General features: G+C 37.9%; 1 protein-coding gene across 1 annotated transcript; it reads left to right on the forward strand.

Annotated features, from left to right (window-relative positions):
• The first annotated feature begins 13766 nt into the window (after positions 1-13766).
• LOC105054089 (AAA-ATPase At2g46620-like) lies at positions 13767-15867 on the forward strand. The gene has a single exon (XM_010935493.4). It carries the CDS (start codon positions 14079-14081, stop codon positions 15570-15572), a length of 1494 nt encoding a protein of 497 aa, XP_010933795.1. The 5' UTR covers positions 13767-14078; the 3' UTR covers positions 15573-15867.
• Positions 15868-17477: the final 1610 nt, after the last annotated feature.

Consider the following 17477-nt stretch of genomic DNA (forward strand, 5'->3'; position numbering starts at 1 on the left):
AAATCGAAACTTTTGAAAACCCTAGAAGCCAATCCAACAGAGCCAGTAGATCTACTGCTCTTAAGGGGAGGGAGGAAGAAGTGGCGAGGGAGTGGACGACGAGGTACTTGTTCTTGAAGGAGTTGAAGGCGGAGGAGGTGGCGATGCGATCTTTGTTGGTCTTGCTCGAGTCCAGCACCGCCACCGACAAATTCCTTGGACGTCAGGTGGTAGAACACCTCCATTCTTTTCTCACTTTTTCCCTCCCCTCCTCCCACGGCGACCACCGTTCTCCGTTTGCCCCTTGATTCAGAGACAGAGAGAGACAGAGGGGGGTTTGTTGAGATTATTTGAATGTGGCTTTTGGTTCTCTCTTCTAACATTTTTTTCCCGGGAGCCCAAAACCCTGTTAGTTGGGCATATTCCAATTTTCTAACCACGCATCAAGCCATGCCATTATGGGTTTGTCAAAATGTGTTATTTAACCTTGTTTTTCCTAAGATAAACAAATTTGTTGACTATAAAATTGGATGATCTTAGGTTTGTTGAATATATTATAACACTATACCCAATGACTATGTTTTAAGTGGGGTTCTTTGATGCATTCATCTTGTTGAGCATGATCACAATCCACCAGCGTGCTTTGCTTAATCAGGGTAGTGGCACGGGCCGAATCCCTTTTATATTTAAATCAAATCAAAGTTTTACATTAAAATGAGTTATTTTTCTGAGACTTGGGTCTGATCGGGTTTAGATTTTACTATTGTTATCTAAGATTTTTCTGGTGAAGCTAAATTAAAAAAGATATCATAAATAACATGCATGAATTGCATTGAGGAATGTTGTATATCGAATAGATCAGGACTTCATACTCATGGATCCACTAATCTAATAGCTTAAGTTATTAAATTATATTTTAACATATTGATTGCTTGATTATTTTCTTAATATATTATATGGAAAAAATATAGATTGTTCTCAATAATTATTTGGGTCAATTTTGGTTGGTTTTGTTGTTCACCTATCTATATATAATTTAGATATAAAATTAAGCATATCTTTTGTGAATAATGGGCAAGAGGGAAATTTACCAAAATTGAGATGAATTAGGGATTGAACCTAAATTAGTCATCTTTTTGAATCCAAATCTAATTAACTGACTTTGGTTTATATTGGATAGATTTAATATTTATAATTAGTTTTTAGTGAAGTGGATTAATGCGATACATTTTCAGCAAAATTAAAACCAGCTAGCATTATTAACCCTATGAAGATTGGTGACTGTCAGTTTTTTTAGGTCCAACCACCATCAGTCCTATTGGAGGTTAGGTGGCCTTTCAGAGTGTATCCCATTGGTAGCTTCTCATGGAAATTGACCTTGTGCCCGTGTTCAAAATTGACCTTGGACCTACACTATTAGGGCGATCACTAATACACTTGGCCCTCTGAATATCCCTATTGGATTCCTTTTTATGCCTTTTCTGTTTAGTTCTGAAGCTCCATATCTTATAGACCAACAATTTGTTCCTCTTTATGTATTTTATGATCAACAGCCATCCCATGAGTGCTATCTATCGCCCCCCTTGGGCCATGGACAACTAGGTTTTATTCTTGGGCTCCCTGCCTGCCCATTTGTAAGCGCAACTAGTCCCGTTTTCCATTTCTTTCAATCCCCACCCGCCGCACCCGCTTCCCCCTCCTCCCCACCAGCGCTAGACACGAGCATTTGGATATATGCTTTGTCTTCCATCTTAGAGGTAGATCAGAACACCCAATCTCCAGCTGAAATACAGCTGGACATAGGGGTCAAATGACCATCTGATGGCTATGATGCTAATAGTCTTCATTCACCCTTCATTTTTTTTTTGGGTACATCTTATAAGTTATTAATAAAATATTAAATCACATGAGTACAATGTCTTCTGGTTTTTTTATCTGTTGCATAAAATAGTCATTGGTTGGCTAAAGGCCGATGAGTTGCACCTGATTGCTTGACGGCAGAAAATTTATAAAGATAAATTTGCTTGTCGAAAATTATCCGACAAGGAATCCTCCGATACTTAAGTAAGATAAAGAAAAAGAACAATTGAAAAGGCCAAAATGAGAGAGCCCAAAAATTTTGCGATCAGAAAACTTATCCAATTTTTTTGCTTAACACTTTATATAAGATGGAGAGTATAGTTACTGTATAACCTCTATCGCTTAGAATTTGGAACATGGGAGTTATTGCATTTACTAGATGATTATCTCATTAATTATCGTTAAAACTGAGTAATAGGTCATTAATGGATGATTATTGCGTAAGACCCCATAATTATGGGTAGTTAGTACCTACACCAGATAACCATCATTTGATCCCTAAATTTACGGGATTAAGATAGTCGGTGAAGCATCGAGGAAGTTGTCGGTCAAATGCCGATTGTATATCGAATTTAGTTGGTCAGATACCGATTCGGATTTCTTCCGTCAGTTTAAGTTGGCTCAATTCATAATGTCGCACATTTAATTGGTGGGGAGACGAAGATAAATGTTAGTCGGCCAGGCGTTGAGGGCCTACCCCAATAATCGTTAATCTTGTATTTTACTCTACCAACTATCCTGATAGCTATATCAAAGCCAAGATATTTGGATAATTTGATCATCTTATAAATTCTATAATTTTCCATCTTAATTGAAAGGTGTCCCGCTCATGTGTCAACCCATTTTCTTAGGCTAATGCGGAACTAAGGGATTGGCGCAATTTATGAGGAAATTACTATGAATCACATGAGATCGACCGAAGAATAACGTGTTGCATCTATTTTAAATCGGCACATGAAATTAAGCGGGATATGTGAGACGTTCGATAATATTTTTCCAACTGAAATGAGATAATATTACATTTCACTCTGCGTTATACATTAATGCAGATAGTCCAAGTATTAGCCTTCCAAATTCTTGCCGGTGAAAGAGTGTGTTTTGGCTGCAAGCATGTTTTGTTGGAACATGGTCTGTATCCCTGACTTTTCAACTATATTAATAAGCAACACTTATTTATTAAAAAAGAAAAAAAAAGTATGTGTTTTGGTAGAGTGTGAGATTTGGCGTGAGAATAATAAGACAAAGAAAAAAAAAAAAAAAAAAGTGAACTTAGAGATTTTTCTTTTTGGTAAATAAGTGAACTTGAGGGCCGTCAGCAGCCGAATTTTTTTAAAAATAATATTATTTAAATAAAAAATTCTAAAAATATTCTCATTTAAAAAGTATTTTTGAAAATACGATAGATGAGCCGACGGCAGCAAAAATCATGGGTTCAACCTATAAATTTGAGGCCCACGTGGCCAATTCATGGGTTGAGCCCACGAATATTTGGCCCAGCTGGCGAAAAAACTAAAATCATAGGTCGAACCTATGATTTCTTTTAAACTAATTTTTTAAAAAAAAATTAGGCCGAATTCATGGGTTGAACCCACGAATTCAGTCCGTAGCCACGCGGCCCACATGCAGAAGATCCACGTGGTTAATTTTTTTTTTAATTTCTGAAATCGTGACCGGAGGTCACGATTCTGACCGACAGCCTTAACCTACCTCCGACTAAGTTTTTTTTGTTTTTTTTTTCTGCTTCCCTCCCCTCCGACAGTCCTCCCCGATGGACCCTCCTCCGCGGTGCTCTCCTCCCCTCTCCGCCGACCCCTCCACGCCCCCTAGCCCCCTTGGCCACCCCGGCCTCCACGCCGGTCACCCCCCTTCAAGCCCCCTCGGGCCGCCACCCTCCTCCACGGCTCTCCCCCGCCCTCCTCCCCGATCCCGGCCACCGCCCTCCTCACCGGTTCTCCCCGCCGGCACCCCCTCCACCGCTCCCCTCCTTCCCCTCCGACTGCATCAACGAAAGGTATATATTTTTTTAATTATTTTAATTTCTGTAAATAATTATTAATGTTATGATTTTTATAATTTTAGGATTTTGTGAAATTAAATGATATTGTTATTTTCTAAAATTTTGTAAGTTTAAAAATAAAATTAATAAGTATTAAATGTTTTAGTTAGAAAATTAATTTAGTTAAATTATATAATATTTTTAGTTGGTATAAGTGAAAAAATGAAATTAATAATTATAAAATTTTGTTAAGTATGTTTAAATTTATAATATTATAATTTTTTGAATTATTATTAGTGAAGAAATAAAATTAATTTTAATAATTTTAATAATTTTATAATTATTGAAAGTAAAAAAAATTAATAATTATTAAATTTTTTAAGTATCTAAAATTTATAATATCATAAATTTTTAAGTTGTTATAAGTGAAAAAAATAAAATTAATAATTATAAATTAATTTAAAAATATAAAATTTTAAAATATTATAACTATCTGAATTGTTAGTGAAGAATTAGAAAATAAATATAAAATTTTTGTAAGAATGTAAAATTTTATAATGTTATAAATATTTGAATTGTCATTAGTGAAAAAATAAAATTATTAATTATAAATAATTTAAAATTATATAAATTTTGGTAAGTGAAGAAAATAAAATTGATAATGAAATATTTTAAAAGAATGTAGAATTCTATAGGTGAAAAAAATATCGATATAATTTAAGTTAATTTTTATTAAAAATTTTATTTTAATTGTTAATTTTGATCAATGTGGTTTGTTTTACATAGAGCATGCTAAAATTGTTGTATTTATTATGTCTGTAGTGATGGAAGAAAATATTACGGTCTTATGTTACATAAATGGTTCTACAATTTATGGACCGAATGGGATTGAATACGTTGGTCATCCTAAAAGGGCAGTTAGAATTAAATCTGGAATTAGATTTGAGAAGTTGAAGAATAAATTATGCAGACTCTTTCATATAGACAAAAGCAAAAATAGACTCACAATAATATATATAGATATCCACAGGTTGTACAGCCGACATTGTTAAAATATCAACCTGTTTCGATTACTGAAGATGATGATATTGAAGTAATTTTTTCAATGATTAGTTCTCACCTATGTTTATCGGGTGCAGAGTTGTATCTAGAAGTGCAACCTATTGAAACTGAAGAGAATGATTATGAAGTAACCGATAGAGATATAAGAACAACTTAGGACATTCAACAGATCGGTCTATCTCCAACAGCTCAGGGCATTGAGCATGTACCAGAGACTCAAAGTTTCAGACATGCAGAGGATCAATTTTCTCTAATTGATCCTGATGCGGTTGGTGTCACTATTAGAGAATCATCAGTTTATACATCTGTCAATGATATGGTACATATAGATAATCGATTATTTGAGGAAGATGACATACGGAATGGAGATGAGATGGACTTCCATCCTCAGGAGATGGTACTTCTGCTCCTGTAGATTGCGGACCTATGGAAGAACATCCAAGTTTAGGGGTATTTGAAGCTCCGTTTGCAATATTTAGATCAATTGATTGGACAGCAGCTAATGTATCATTGTCTTCTGGTTTGGAGGCATGGTGCACCAGCTAGGAAAAAGGTGCCGAGTTGTTAAAAGGACTTCATTTTGCAGATAAAATAGAACTACAAACTGCAGTAAAACAGTATCATATTGAGAGGCATTATGAATTTAGAGTTGTCGAGTCGGAGCCAAAGCTTTGGGTGGTAAAATACAAAAATAGAGAGTCAGGATGTAATTGGATGCTCCGAGCTATTAAACGAAACGATTACTTTGAAATCACAAGGTATATCGGTTTACATACATGTATTTTAGCTATGCTTTCTCAGGATCATTCTGGTCTTGATTCGAATTTTATTACCAATGAAATTCGGGATGTTGTAAAAGAAATACCCATAATTTCTATTGTCGGTATCGGTGCAATTATCAAAAATAGGTTCAACTATATGGCCAATTATAGAAAGTTGTGGGAGGCAAAGCAAAAAAGCAATGGCATTGATATATAGAGATTGGGATAAATCTTATGATCTATTGCCAAAATGGTTGCGTGCTGTATAGAAATTTAATCCCGGCTCTTGGGTGAAGTTCATCAGCACTTCTACCGATTATCCTTCATTGGCTGCATTTGATCATGCTTTTTGGATATTTGCACCATCAATTAAAGGTTTCAAACACTGTAGATCGGTTATCAGTATCGATGTTACATTTATGTATGAAAAATATCGAGAGAAGCTGATGATTGCAACAGCTGTTGATGGAAACAATCAAATTTTTTCACTTGCCTTTGTTATAGTGGACGAGGAGTCTACTGATACATGGGGCTGGTTCTTGGCTTGTTTTAGATGTTGTATTGGACCACGTCGTGGTATATATCTTATTTCAGATCGACATTCAGGTATATTATCAGCTTTACAGAACGAATATCTTGGCTGGCACCCTCCAGATGCACATCATGTTTATTATTTGCATCACATAGCGAGTAACTTCAATACTCGATTTTGGGACTCCAGACTCAGAGATTTAGTGAAAATAATCGAAATGCAGACACAACTTAAAAAATTCAATAAATTTTTGGCTAAGATTGAAAAAGTGAATTCGGAAGCTATTCAATGGTTGAATGAAATTCCAGTGGAGAAATGGTCTCGTGCACATAATGGTGGTCGAAGATTTGGAATGATGATCACTAATTTATTTGAATATTTTAATGGTGTATTAAAAGATGTACACTTCCTATCAGTAACTTCATTGGTCCAATTGACGTTTTTTCGACTGGTATCATATTTTGAAGGTCGACGTGCACAGGCAGATGAAGCATTAGGTAGAGGTGAAAGATTTGTTCTATTTGCTATAACTTGTGTGATTGCCAATCAATCTAAAGCAACATCTCATAATGTCACAAAGTTCAATAGAGCAAGTGGAGTATTTCAAATCCAAACAGCATTCCGTGGGCTGTATAACAATAAAGGCAACAATACTCAGGTGATGGTAGATTGCTGTAGAATCTATATGTTTAAGTTATTACTTACTATGAATAAAAACTATATGTTTGATCTATTGAACTACTATGCTTGCAGATAGTATGATTACCTGAGCATTTATGTACGTGTCAGAAATAGCAGTGTTATCATTTACCGTGTTCTCATGTGATGGCTGCCTGTGCACATGTGTCAATTGATTTTTGGCAATATGTTAATCAATGTAACACACTAAAGGAATATCATCGTAGTTACAGCCATAAATTTCAACCAATTCCGCATGCAGATTATTGGGCGCAACAAACAACTGACATCACCATTATACCATAGAAAGAACGATTGCGACAAAAGAGAAGATCACGACCTTCTAGATTAAGGAATGAAATGGATTGGACGAAAATCAAAAACAGAATTAGGTGCCGAAATTATGGTAAAGTTGGACATAGTAGACGGACATGTCCGACAAATAGACAATGATCTTTTGTATTCAAAATTATATTATTATCAGAAAAAATCTTATGTTATTATCTATTGTAATATGGTAGTAATTTTGTTCCGACTTATATCAAATATGTGTTTGATTTAGTAACAAAATTTTTTTTTTACAAATATGTTCTATAGCCTCATGCACATGGAGCCAGGACCGGTAGATCAGACGGTCTTATATGCTCAGGCATCTCATCGATCTTCTACTATTTGGGATGGACAGGTATGTATTTATATTAAATATATTTTAAAATTTAAAGATCTGAAGTAACTTTTTTTTCACTTTTGCAGGAGTATTCATTTCTTCGATGTCGATGGCGAGAGCTAGCTTTTTCTCGGTCGACCCCACTAGATATACGGATAGTTCCACTGTTGCAGCAGGTGGGTTTTTACGGACTTAGTCGGGTAGGCTTCATCTCACTGGATTGGCATTTGATCACCGCATTCGTAGAGCGGTGGCATCCAGAGACACGTACATTTTATCTGCCACCTGATGAGTGCACTATCACACTGGAGGACGTCAACATTCAGTTGGGTTTACCAGTTGACGGTCTTCCAGTGATAGGTAGCACACGTCAGGATTGGTGTCAGGTATGCTTTGATTTGTTAGGTGTTGTCCCAACCGATGATAAACTAAAGAGTTGCCGATTGAATCTTGCGTGGTTGGGACAGTAGTTTTCTGAGCTACCATTGGATGCAGATGTTATAGCCATACAACGTTATGCTAGAGTTTAGGGTTTAGAAATTTTAAAATAATTTTTTAAAATTATCAGATGATCGAAAATTATTCAGTTTAGGGTTTAGTGTTTAGGATTTCAGATTTAGGATTTAGGATTTAGGGTTTAGGGTTTCGGATTTAGGATTTAGGGTCGACCAAAATTCTCAGGTGGTTGATCGATTCGGCACGACTTGCCTGCCACATCGTCGATCGACTATGGTTCTGAACTCGATCGATGAGCTCGGATTGCGACACCGACAAATTTTTTGATTTTTTAATAATTACTCATTGTACACTAACTATTAGATTAACCACTTTGCTGCCAAAATCATATCTTAAATTGTACATAATTTTAGTCAGATTATAATACATCTAAAATTACAGCAACAAAAGAAAGGTACATATGCATACATCAAACTAAAGTATATTTCTCTAAGCATAAATGACGAAGATGGCAGATCTTCGAGTGAAGCCACACATACTACTCTAATTGCTGAAGCTTAATCATCCAGAGTAGGATCTTCTTGTGGTGGAGGAAATTGACGATAAAAATATTGTATGAACTGATCAAATCGGCTAAAACCCTCATCCAATCGGACACCCATCTGTGTGAATCCTTCATTTAGTCGAGAATCCATATGTGCAAATCGCTCGCTAACAGATATCTCCAATGCGTCTATGCGATCAGATAATGCATGCTTATCGAATGACTGCTGATCAGACCATGTAGCATGTGTGGGCTGCTCTCTGTTGGTAGGCTGACCACCTTCGTCACCGTTATATTCTTCTTCATCTATTTTAGACGTACGCATCCATACACCATCGTGAAATGTATACCCCATATGCCTCAGAGATGCATGATTGTAAATATCACTACGTTTAACCTTGACAACTTAATCATCGGCCATGATGTGGACATCAAATGCTTTGAATATAGTAGTCAGAACAGCTCCATATGGCAAGATGGTTTTTAAACTTTGAAAACATTCATTCATATAGAACACAATTAAATAGGGCAAATTAACTCTATCACATGAAAGAATCATCCTAAGGAGATAAACATCTAAATATGATATATGTTCTCTATGACTTCCTCTGGACAGAAAATTAAATGTGAAAATATGATGGATTAACCTAGTTTCAAGTGATAATAGATTTGCATCAGGTTTAGCGGTCGCACTTATATGATCGTCAAAAACAGTTCTAATACAGGAAGTATAGTCTAATACTGGATGATTCCAAACAATACTATTATTGAAAAATCTATCACCATCCGATGGAATATCTAAAATTTGATCTAAAATTTCACAGTCAAATTCGATTAGTTGTCATTTAACATACGATGAAATAGAACAAGACTTACTATTAAAACTAAAATTACTATAAAAATAGTGAACCGGAGTAGGATACATTGGTTTGTTGAGTGTAATAATAGATAGCTAACGCATCCTTTCAAATAAAAATTTAATACGAAAATCACAAAACTATTTAAATCGACTATCCTATCTCCTACAACTTTTCTTTCAAAAAAATTTGATTGAAATTTTTCACTATACTCATTATCTAGAAACAAGGACTTTTCATACCTACGAGATGGTTGCTTCCCTTTCTCTATTCGAGCTCTCTTTTTTTTCGATAAAACTTCATTTTTTTGGAAGCCATAATCGATTTTAAGAAAAGATGAGTAACAAATAAGAAGGTTGAAGAGTGTGCACTTGAAGGGAGGGTAGGATGTGAATGAGTAAGAAGGAAGTGTGTACTTGAAGGGAGGGTAGGGTGTGGATTTAAAGACAACAAATTTATGGGTTAAACTCATGTTTTTTATTTAATTTTCAATAAATTTGTGGGTTCAACTCATGAATTTGGTGCAACGGTCGGAATTTAAAGCAAATTCGTGGGTTGAACCCATGAATTCTATTCAAATCCAACAGCTATATTGAATTCGTGGGTTCAACCCATGAATTTGCTTGAAATTTCAAAAAAAAAAAAATGGTCGGAAAAAATTGTGGGTTGAACCCACGAATGTCGTGCGACCGGCTCAAAATCATAGGTTTAACCCACGAAATATCAATTCGTGAGTTCGACCCACGAATTAGCTTCGAATTCGTGGGTTGGCCCACAAATTTGTGTGGAATTTAAAAAAAAAAAAATTAAATAAAATCATGGGTTCAACCCATGAAATTATTTTTTAGCCACGTGGATTGAATATTCGTGGGCTCAACCCACAAATTGTCCATATGGATCTCAAGTTCGTAGGTTGAACTCATAATTTTTGCTGATATAATCCATCCATGATATTTTTAGAAATAATTTTTAAATGAAGATAGTTTGGATATTTTTTATTCAAAAAATATTATTTAAAAAAAAATCCGCAGCAGCGAGCATGTCAAGTGCACAAGAAGCCTCATAGTGCATCGACAAATTAAGATACGGTCAAATCGGAGCTGCCACCGCGCCGTTTCTTCTGCGAAACAAGACCGAGACCATTCGCTAATCGCTGATGTCAGTATCATGACTGGATCTTTCTTGCTTTCGTTTTATACTTAATGGGTCAGAGTAGGTTTAGGAGATTTTGAGTGCCCACTTAAATGACGCCAGCAAGAGATCCAATAAAAGGACGTACTCGTCCTTACAAAATTCTCTATAGCTCTTTTATAAAACACACACCATACTATCCAAACATATTCAAAGAAACAAACACAAGAAGTGCATTAGTATAGGAGTTGGAGTGTATATATATCACGGATTTAAGGAGTTAGATGAGGTGACGGATGTTAACGGAAAAAATATCAACGATAATATTATACCAAATTTATAATAAATTAATAAAAATTTTTATATTCTATCGATTATTATGTATTACATTGATTTCTACGAAATAATATTTTATATTATTTTTATATATTTTATATATTTTTAATTTTTAATTAATTTATTATAATAATAATATGATATCATCATTGCAATGAATATTTTTTCCACGTGTCTGGGGCGGGTCCAGTCTGACCGGGGGATTACAGTTTCCGTCCGAACGAGGTCAACTTCGTGCAACGTGCCGGGGATTTCCCGTGGCCATGCCGTTACGTCCTTCCGGGTAACTTGCCTTACCCAGGCGGTCGGACATGCTCCATTTGGTGACCGTGGGTCAGACTTGAAAAGGTCCTGACGCAGCTGGCAGCTCGGAGAAGATTAAAGCGGAGACCACGCGGCCTTTCCGAGTTTCTTCCCGTAGGGTTTGTAATAAACGCCTTGTTTTGCTTGGCTGAGCTGTCATCTCATTTCCTGTCAGCTACGGAACGGTGTTTTCTGAAACGGTAAACTTTGACAAGCACAGCCCGTTCTAGAACTTAGAAAAAAGACTCACATTTTTTATGATACTGCAGGACAGGGATGTAACTCATGTGTGAAGCCACGTCCCCTTCGATATATAGGTAAATTAAAATATTTAAAAATATTATAAAATATATATAATATTAATATTATAAAAAAAATTAATTATTTTTTTCACATGAAAAATATAATTTGAATTCAAAACTATAATATTTTAAAATATTAGTAGAGATTCTAGATTGGTATAGATAAAGTGAACCATTTGAGCTAGACTATTTCAATTTTGATGGTCCTACTAGATATATATGAGCAGAGTTGTAAGTCATTCGAGCTTCATTTGTGATTCGAATTCAATTTGAACGAACAGCTAACCAACTTGAGCTTCTATTCATTTTTGCATATATAAATTGTTTAATCTCTGTTTGTCTATGATTTTAGGTTCAAAAAATATTTATTAAGGATATTATGAAATGGGGCATTATATTTTTATGAGTTGATCAGTTAATTTTTTGCACCCAAAAATCGACAGTTATTTTATAAACTATTGGAGGAAGCTTGCATCTCCACCGTTATGTGCTTTTTTTTTTTTCTTTTCTTTTTTTTTTTTGGTATATGTGTATTTTTTTCTCCTTTCCCTCCGTCTTAATAAGGTGCTTGCATGTGATGATCAAGTTTACCATATTCGGTGAGCCAAGGTTGTTTCTGGATGGACACCCATCATTCCTGTACCGGGTCCTGCTCACGGATCAACTGCCAAAATGATGGCCTGCTCACCTTTTGAAGGAACTGTTTTCGGGTGTTCCACGCCATTCTCCTCGATGGTCCCCAGGCTTTGATGGAGTTGTCTTGGTCCATGGGAGCAACCAACGAATGGACATTGAAGAATGGACGTCTCATGAATCCAAACTAAAACCTTCGTATCCTCCCAGTTGGCACAGCTCTTCCGGGTTAGGTATTGGTTAATGCCTTTGGTCGTGTTTTTTCAGTTAATTTTTGGTTCAATATCGCTCAGGTCTTTAATTTTAGTTTAGATTTTATGGCTGTGGTTGCAACATCTTGTCACATTTGAATCGACCTGCTTGGAGACTAGCATATCTAAACCATGGGTTGAGTCCAGATTGTAACCGGCATATTTGGATGATAGAAAAGCCATTCAAGATAGGTCTGCATGAATCCATACAAGAGTAAATATGTATATATATGCACATATGCATACATACATATACATACATTATATATATATTCACACGCTCAAGCTTGGATAAGGTCGATTGGATTTGGGCTCGAATTCGATCAGATGAAAACACTACAATGTAAGTTCTATATCGATGATCCAAGTTATAAAATATAATCTATTATCTAAAAATTACTTACACATAAAAAATTATATGATTTGAAGATCCCTAAACTGTGCATCAAGTGATCAAAAAATATATCAATTTAATTTTATTTAGGTTATCGAATTTTTGACTACTTGATGCATAGACTAATAATTTTCAAATTATACGATTTTTTATGCGTAAGTAGTTTTGAGGTAGCAGATCACATTCAACAGCTTGAATTATTGATGTAGGATCTCTATCATAAAGTTTTAACTTGATCAAATCTGATCGATCTGATTTTAGTCTGATGCTCTCTCTCTTTATATATATATATATATATATATATATATATATATATATATATATATATATATATATTTATGTTTGAATCTTTGAAGTATAAAGCAACTCTCTAATAATATCAAAATTATAAAGATTTTAATTGTTATTAATCAGTCTAATAGGAATAACGATCTTATTTGTCTCGGCTAAGAGCAAATGGAAATAAAAAATTATTTATTGTGATGGCCAACATTTGCTATTATAAACGGTAAGTGATGGGCAATAATGGAAAGATAATGATTCTATTTACTTAAATTACTGTTCCCAAAATAAAACAAGCAAAATTTTCAATTGTCACATAGTTATGAAGTCAAAATCATTTTGTCAAGGAAAAATGTCAAACAACATATATAATTTTTATTGTACAACAGATTTTATAAAATGACATCAGTCAAACAAGTTTAATTTTTAACTTTCATCGATACAATAACAAAATGAACCGCCTTATGTGAAACCAGGACATTACTTTGGACCACCCAGCCCCAAGGGGCCACCTATCCTATACAAGGAACCCCCGAGTTACAGGGAGCCACAGATTCCCAGTGCAGTTCATTTCCACCTCTAGTTCCAGAAAATCTAATGGTGCAATCTGTCATCGCGTGATATGTGGTCGGTATATCATCATCCTCAGGACACGTGGCGTCGTCCTGCGCTTTCTCACCGGTTAAATTCCCAGCCCGCGATCCCCAGCCAATGTACCTCTCTCCCCAGTTCCCACCCACAATTCTGCTTCTGGAAAACCTTGCAATGCCACCGAAATCCCCATTTTATCCCTTTCAATCAACATCTTCTTGTATACGCGTGTTTGTCCTCCCTCTCCTCTTCCCCCTTCTTTGACCAATCCAAAGCCGGCGAATGCCGTCCCGTACCTGCCATCTCCAACCCCCAACTCCCTCCACATAAAATCAAACCCCTCCCAACTCCTCCCCTCCCCAACCCCCATTCCCTCTCTATCTCCACCCCCATTAATTCCCTTCTAATTCCAATTCTATTCCGTCGGTAGTTCGAGAGGACTAGAATTCTAACAATAATCCCCATGATAATCCCGGCTAATCCCTTCTCCGTAGTCCTGGCCGCCGTCTGCGGTCTGGCGGTCCTGCGGACCATCCTATCGGCGAGGGCACTGCTCTACCACCTGGGGCGGTGGTGGCGGTGGGTGGACGAGCGCGTGCAGGTGTACCAGTACTTCGAGATCCCGCGGTACAACGAGAGCTCCCAGGAGAACCCCCTCTACCGGAAGGCCGCCGCCTACGTAGCCTCCCTCCCCTCCCTCGAGGACGCCGCGGCCGCCACCCTCTCCTCCTCCGGCCGCAAGCCCAACGACTTCCTCCTCCACCTCGGCCCTGGCCAGTCCGCCCACGACTCCTTCCTGGGCGCTCGGGTCTCCTGGTCTAGCCGTTCTCCCGGCGGCGGGTGTCTCGTCCTTCGCGTCCGCCGTCAGGACCGCACCCGGGTTCTCCGCCCCTATCTTCAACATGTTGAGTCCGTCGCCGACGAGATCGACCTCCGGCGGAGGGAGGTCCGGCTGTTTACGAACGCCGGCGGCGGCGGGGAGGGGCCGCGGTGGAGGTCGGTGCCGTTCACCCACCCGTCAACGCTAGACACGGTAGCGATGGACCCGGATCTGAAAACCCGAGTGCGGGCGGATTTGGAGGCGTTTCTTAAAGGCCGGGCATATTATCACCGCCTCGGCCGGGTGTGGCGGCGGAGCTATCTGCTATATGGTCCGCCGGGGACCGGCAAATCCACCTTTGTGGCTGCCATGGCCAAATTCCTTGGCTACGACATCTACGACGTGAACCTCTCCCGGCTCGCCGCCGACGGGGCGGATCTCCTGTCTCTCCTCCTCCATACGACACCGCGGTCGGTGATCCTCGTGGAAGATCTCGACCGGTATCTAAGCGGGAAAGAAAGCGGGTCGTCGTCGTCGTCATCGGCGGCGGCGGCGAGGCTGACGGAGATGCTGAGCTTCATGGATGGAGTCTTCTCGTGCTGCGGGGAAGAGAGGGTGATGGTGTTCACGATGAGCGGCGGCGAGGGGGGAAAGGAGGGGTTGGACCCAGCGGTGCTGCGGCCGGGGAGGTTGGACGTCCACATCCACTTCCCGATGTGCGATTTCTCGGCATTCAAGACGCTGGCGAGCAGCTACCTGGGGCTCAAAGACCACAAGCTGTACCCCCAAGTGGAGGAGGTTTTCCAGAACGGCGCTCAGCTGAGCCCCGCGGAGGTGAGCGAGATCATGATCGCCAACCGGGGCTCGCCGACCCGGGCGATCAAGTCGGTGATCAGCGCATTGCAGCAGTCTGGAAGGAAGCTGAGCGAGAGCAGGTCCGGGCGGCGGACGGAGGAGACAGGGAGCGAGTGGAGCGGCGGCGGCGGGTTGGGCTTCGGGAGGGATTCGACGACGATGAGGGAGTTTCGGAAACTGTATGGTTTCATTAAGATGAGGAGTGGGAGCAAGAAGGAAGGGGTGATGCCAGTCGAGGCGGCCGCGGCCGCTACTCCTCCAGATAAGGAATATTCACACTGAACAACAGAAGGAGAAAGAGTTCTTATTTTGGAACTTAAGGTAATTAGAATTTAGATGATTTGTTTTTCCTTTTTCTTTTCTTTTTTTTCTCCTCTTCAAACTCCAGGTAATGGAATTTTATCTGGATTTTAGTTTTTTTTTTTTTTAAAAAGGTTTATGGGAAGGTGAAACGGGGATCGATCAAGGTGTAGAATGTAGAAAGAAATGGTTATGTAAACGGTGAAGTGCAAATGGCACACTGTTTTCTGTTTGGAATATGAAGATGATAGCTCAAGATCTTGCTTTATTCTTGAAATATTTATTGTTTTGAAAATAAAAAATTATTGGAAAATTTTGTTGTTGTGTTAGGGGTCCTTGAGTGTGATAGTTCTAGTTTAAAAACAGATTATCATGTTTCTATGAATCAGATTGATGGTGGAAAATTAAAAAAGCTAAACAATACACTACATATAATTAGTTGAATATCCAATAAATAGGTTATATAATTAGCTGGAGATAAAGAGAAAGTAAGGTCTAAATATGCTTAGCCTGCTTTAGGAATCTAGCATGGTTTTATTCTTCTTATATTTAGATGTTTGAATTTTGACTCTCCAGATATAAAGCTATTTGATTCTTGCATGAATGGAATAAACATTTTGTAAAGGGAATTTTACGGGAGGCATGTCGGCGCTCGAAAAAAAAAAGTTCAAAGTGAAAAAAAAAAAAAGGTAAGACAACAAGGAGGAAGATAGAAAGATGGAAATTTATTCAAAAGAAAACTATGTACAATCAAACATCCAATATGAAAAACATGTGACTTGATTATTCTTATTCTCAAGCAAATAGTATTAAAACTCAATTTATAAGCAAGATTCCATCTAGAAAACATACAATGGGCTTAACTCTCCTACTCAACTCCAAACTACCAGCATTATAAGTTAGCAACTCTCTCTGGACTCCCTTTTTGACTCTCATGAAAAAAGCTTGCTCTGGAGAGGAGCATCATTTAGAAAGTAAGCCCTAAAAGAAAGCTTTTGGAAGAAACCTCATAAGAGCTACCATAAGTAGTTAGAGGATTTCATGTGTTCATGCTTTTCAGTTCTAGGGATCTATATGAAACCCACTAAGAAGTAGTATCAAGTTTCATCATGTTATAATTCTCAATGATATGGTGGTGGTTCTTGGCATCATGTTTCCTTGAAGAAAGAAGTGATGTCAAACTTCGGAAAAGGTACATACTATTTCTTAGGGTTGCTTTAGCCATTTCTAGGCAATGCTCATCAAATTTTGTCAACAAATTCTCTATAAAATATTTGTTACTTCTCCAGCATCCAACATGGAGGTAAACATGTGCGATCTACGTGGATTCATGCTCAGACGATCAGCTTTTCTTTTTTCCAGCAGAAACGTGGATAGCCTGCCTTCTAAGAATCACGTTAGGGAGGTCTAATTACTTGCAAGAACAATCCTCTATTACGAACAAATCTTGATGCATTATTTTATTCCTCTACGAGGGAGAATAAGTTGGACTTCCCGTCACCGGATTAAGTGTCAGAATTCACGCGGCTCAACAAATGACGACAGCGTAACGCAAACGCTGACCCAACCAAGAGCTGACCCAGCCTTTGCTAATTAACTCTACGCGTGATTATCGCGCAAAACCACCTCCCATTTGTCCTGCTAGCCTCCAAAATTGCAACCATCGACTCTTAGTTCACATGCAATGCTGTCGTTTGAAATTAGAACTAGGATACTTTTTTTTTAAATGGCTTGGAGAGGCCAAGATAGTCCACATGATGGATTTGATCTTGAACTTGTTTTCAACTCAAAACAAATTATTGCACAAGGGAGACATCTCCAGCAGCCATCAGAAGATGGGCACTCATCAAACAATATACGTTTGATAGATGCCTGTGAAATATCTTA

Source organism: Elaeis guineensis, chromosome 11, assembly GCF_000442705.2.
Source record: "Elaeis guineensis isolate ETL-2024a chromosome 11, EG11, whole genome shotgun sequence".
Classification (NCBI taxonomy): Eukaryota; Viridiplantae; Streptophyta; class Magnoliopsida; order Arecales; family Arecaceae; genus Elaeis; species Elaeis guineensis.

What these genes read in the sequence shown, in the direction of transcription:
- LOC105054089 (XM_010935493.4), top strand. Translation starts at nt 14,079, where the DNA reads ATGATAATCCCGGCTAATCCCTTCTCCGTAGTCCTGGCCGCCGTCTGC.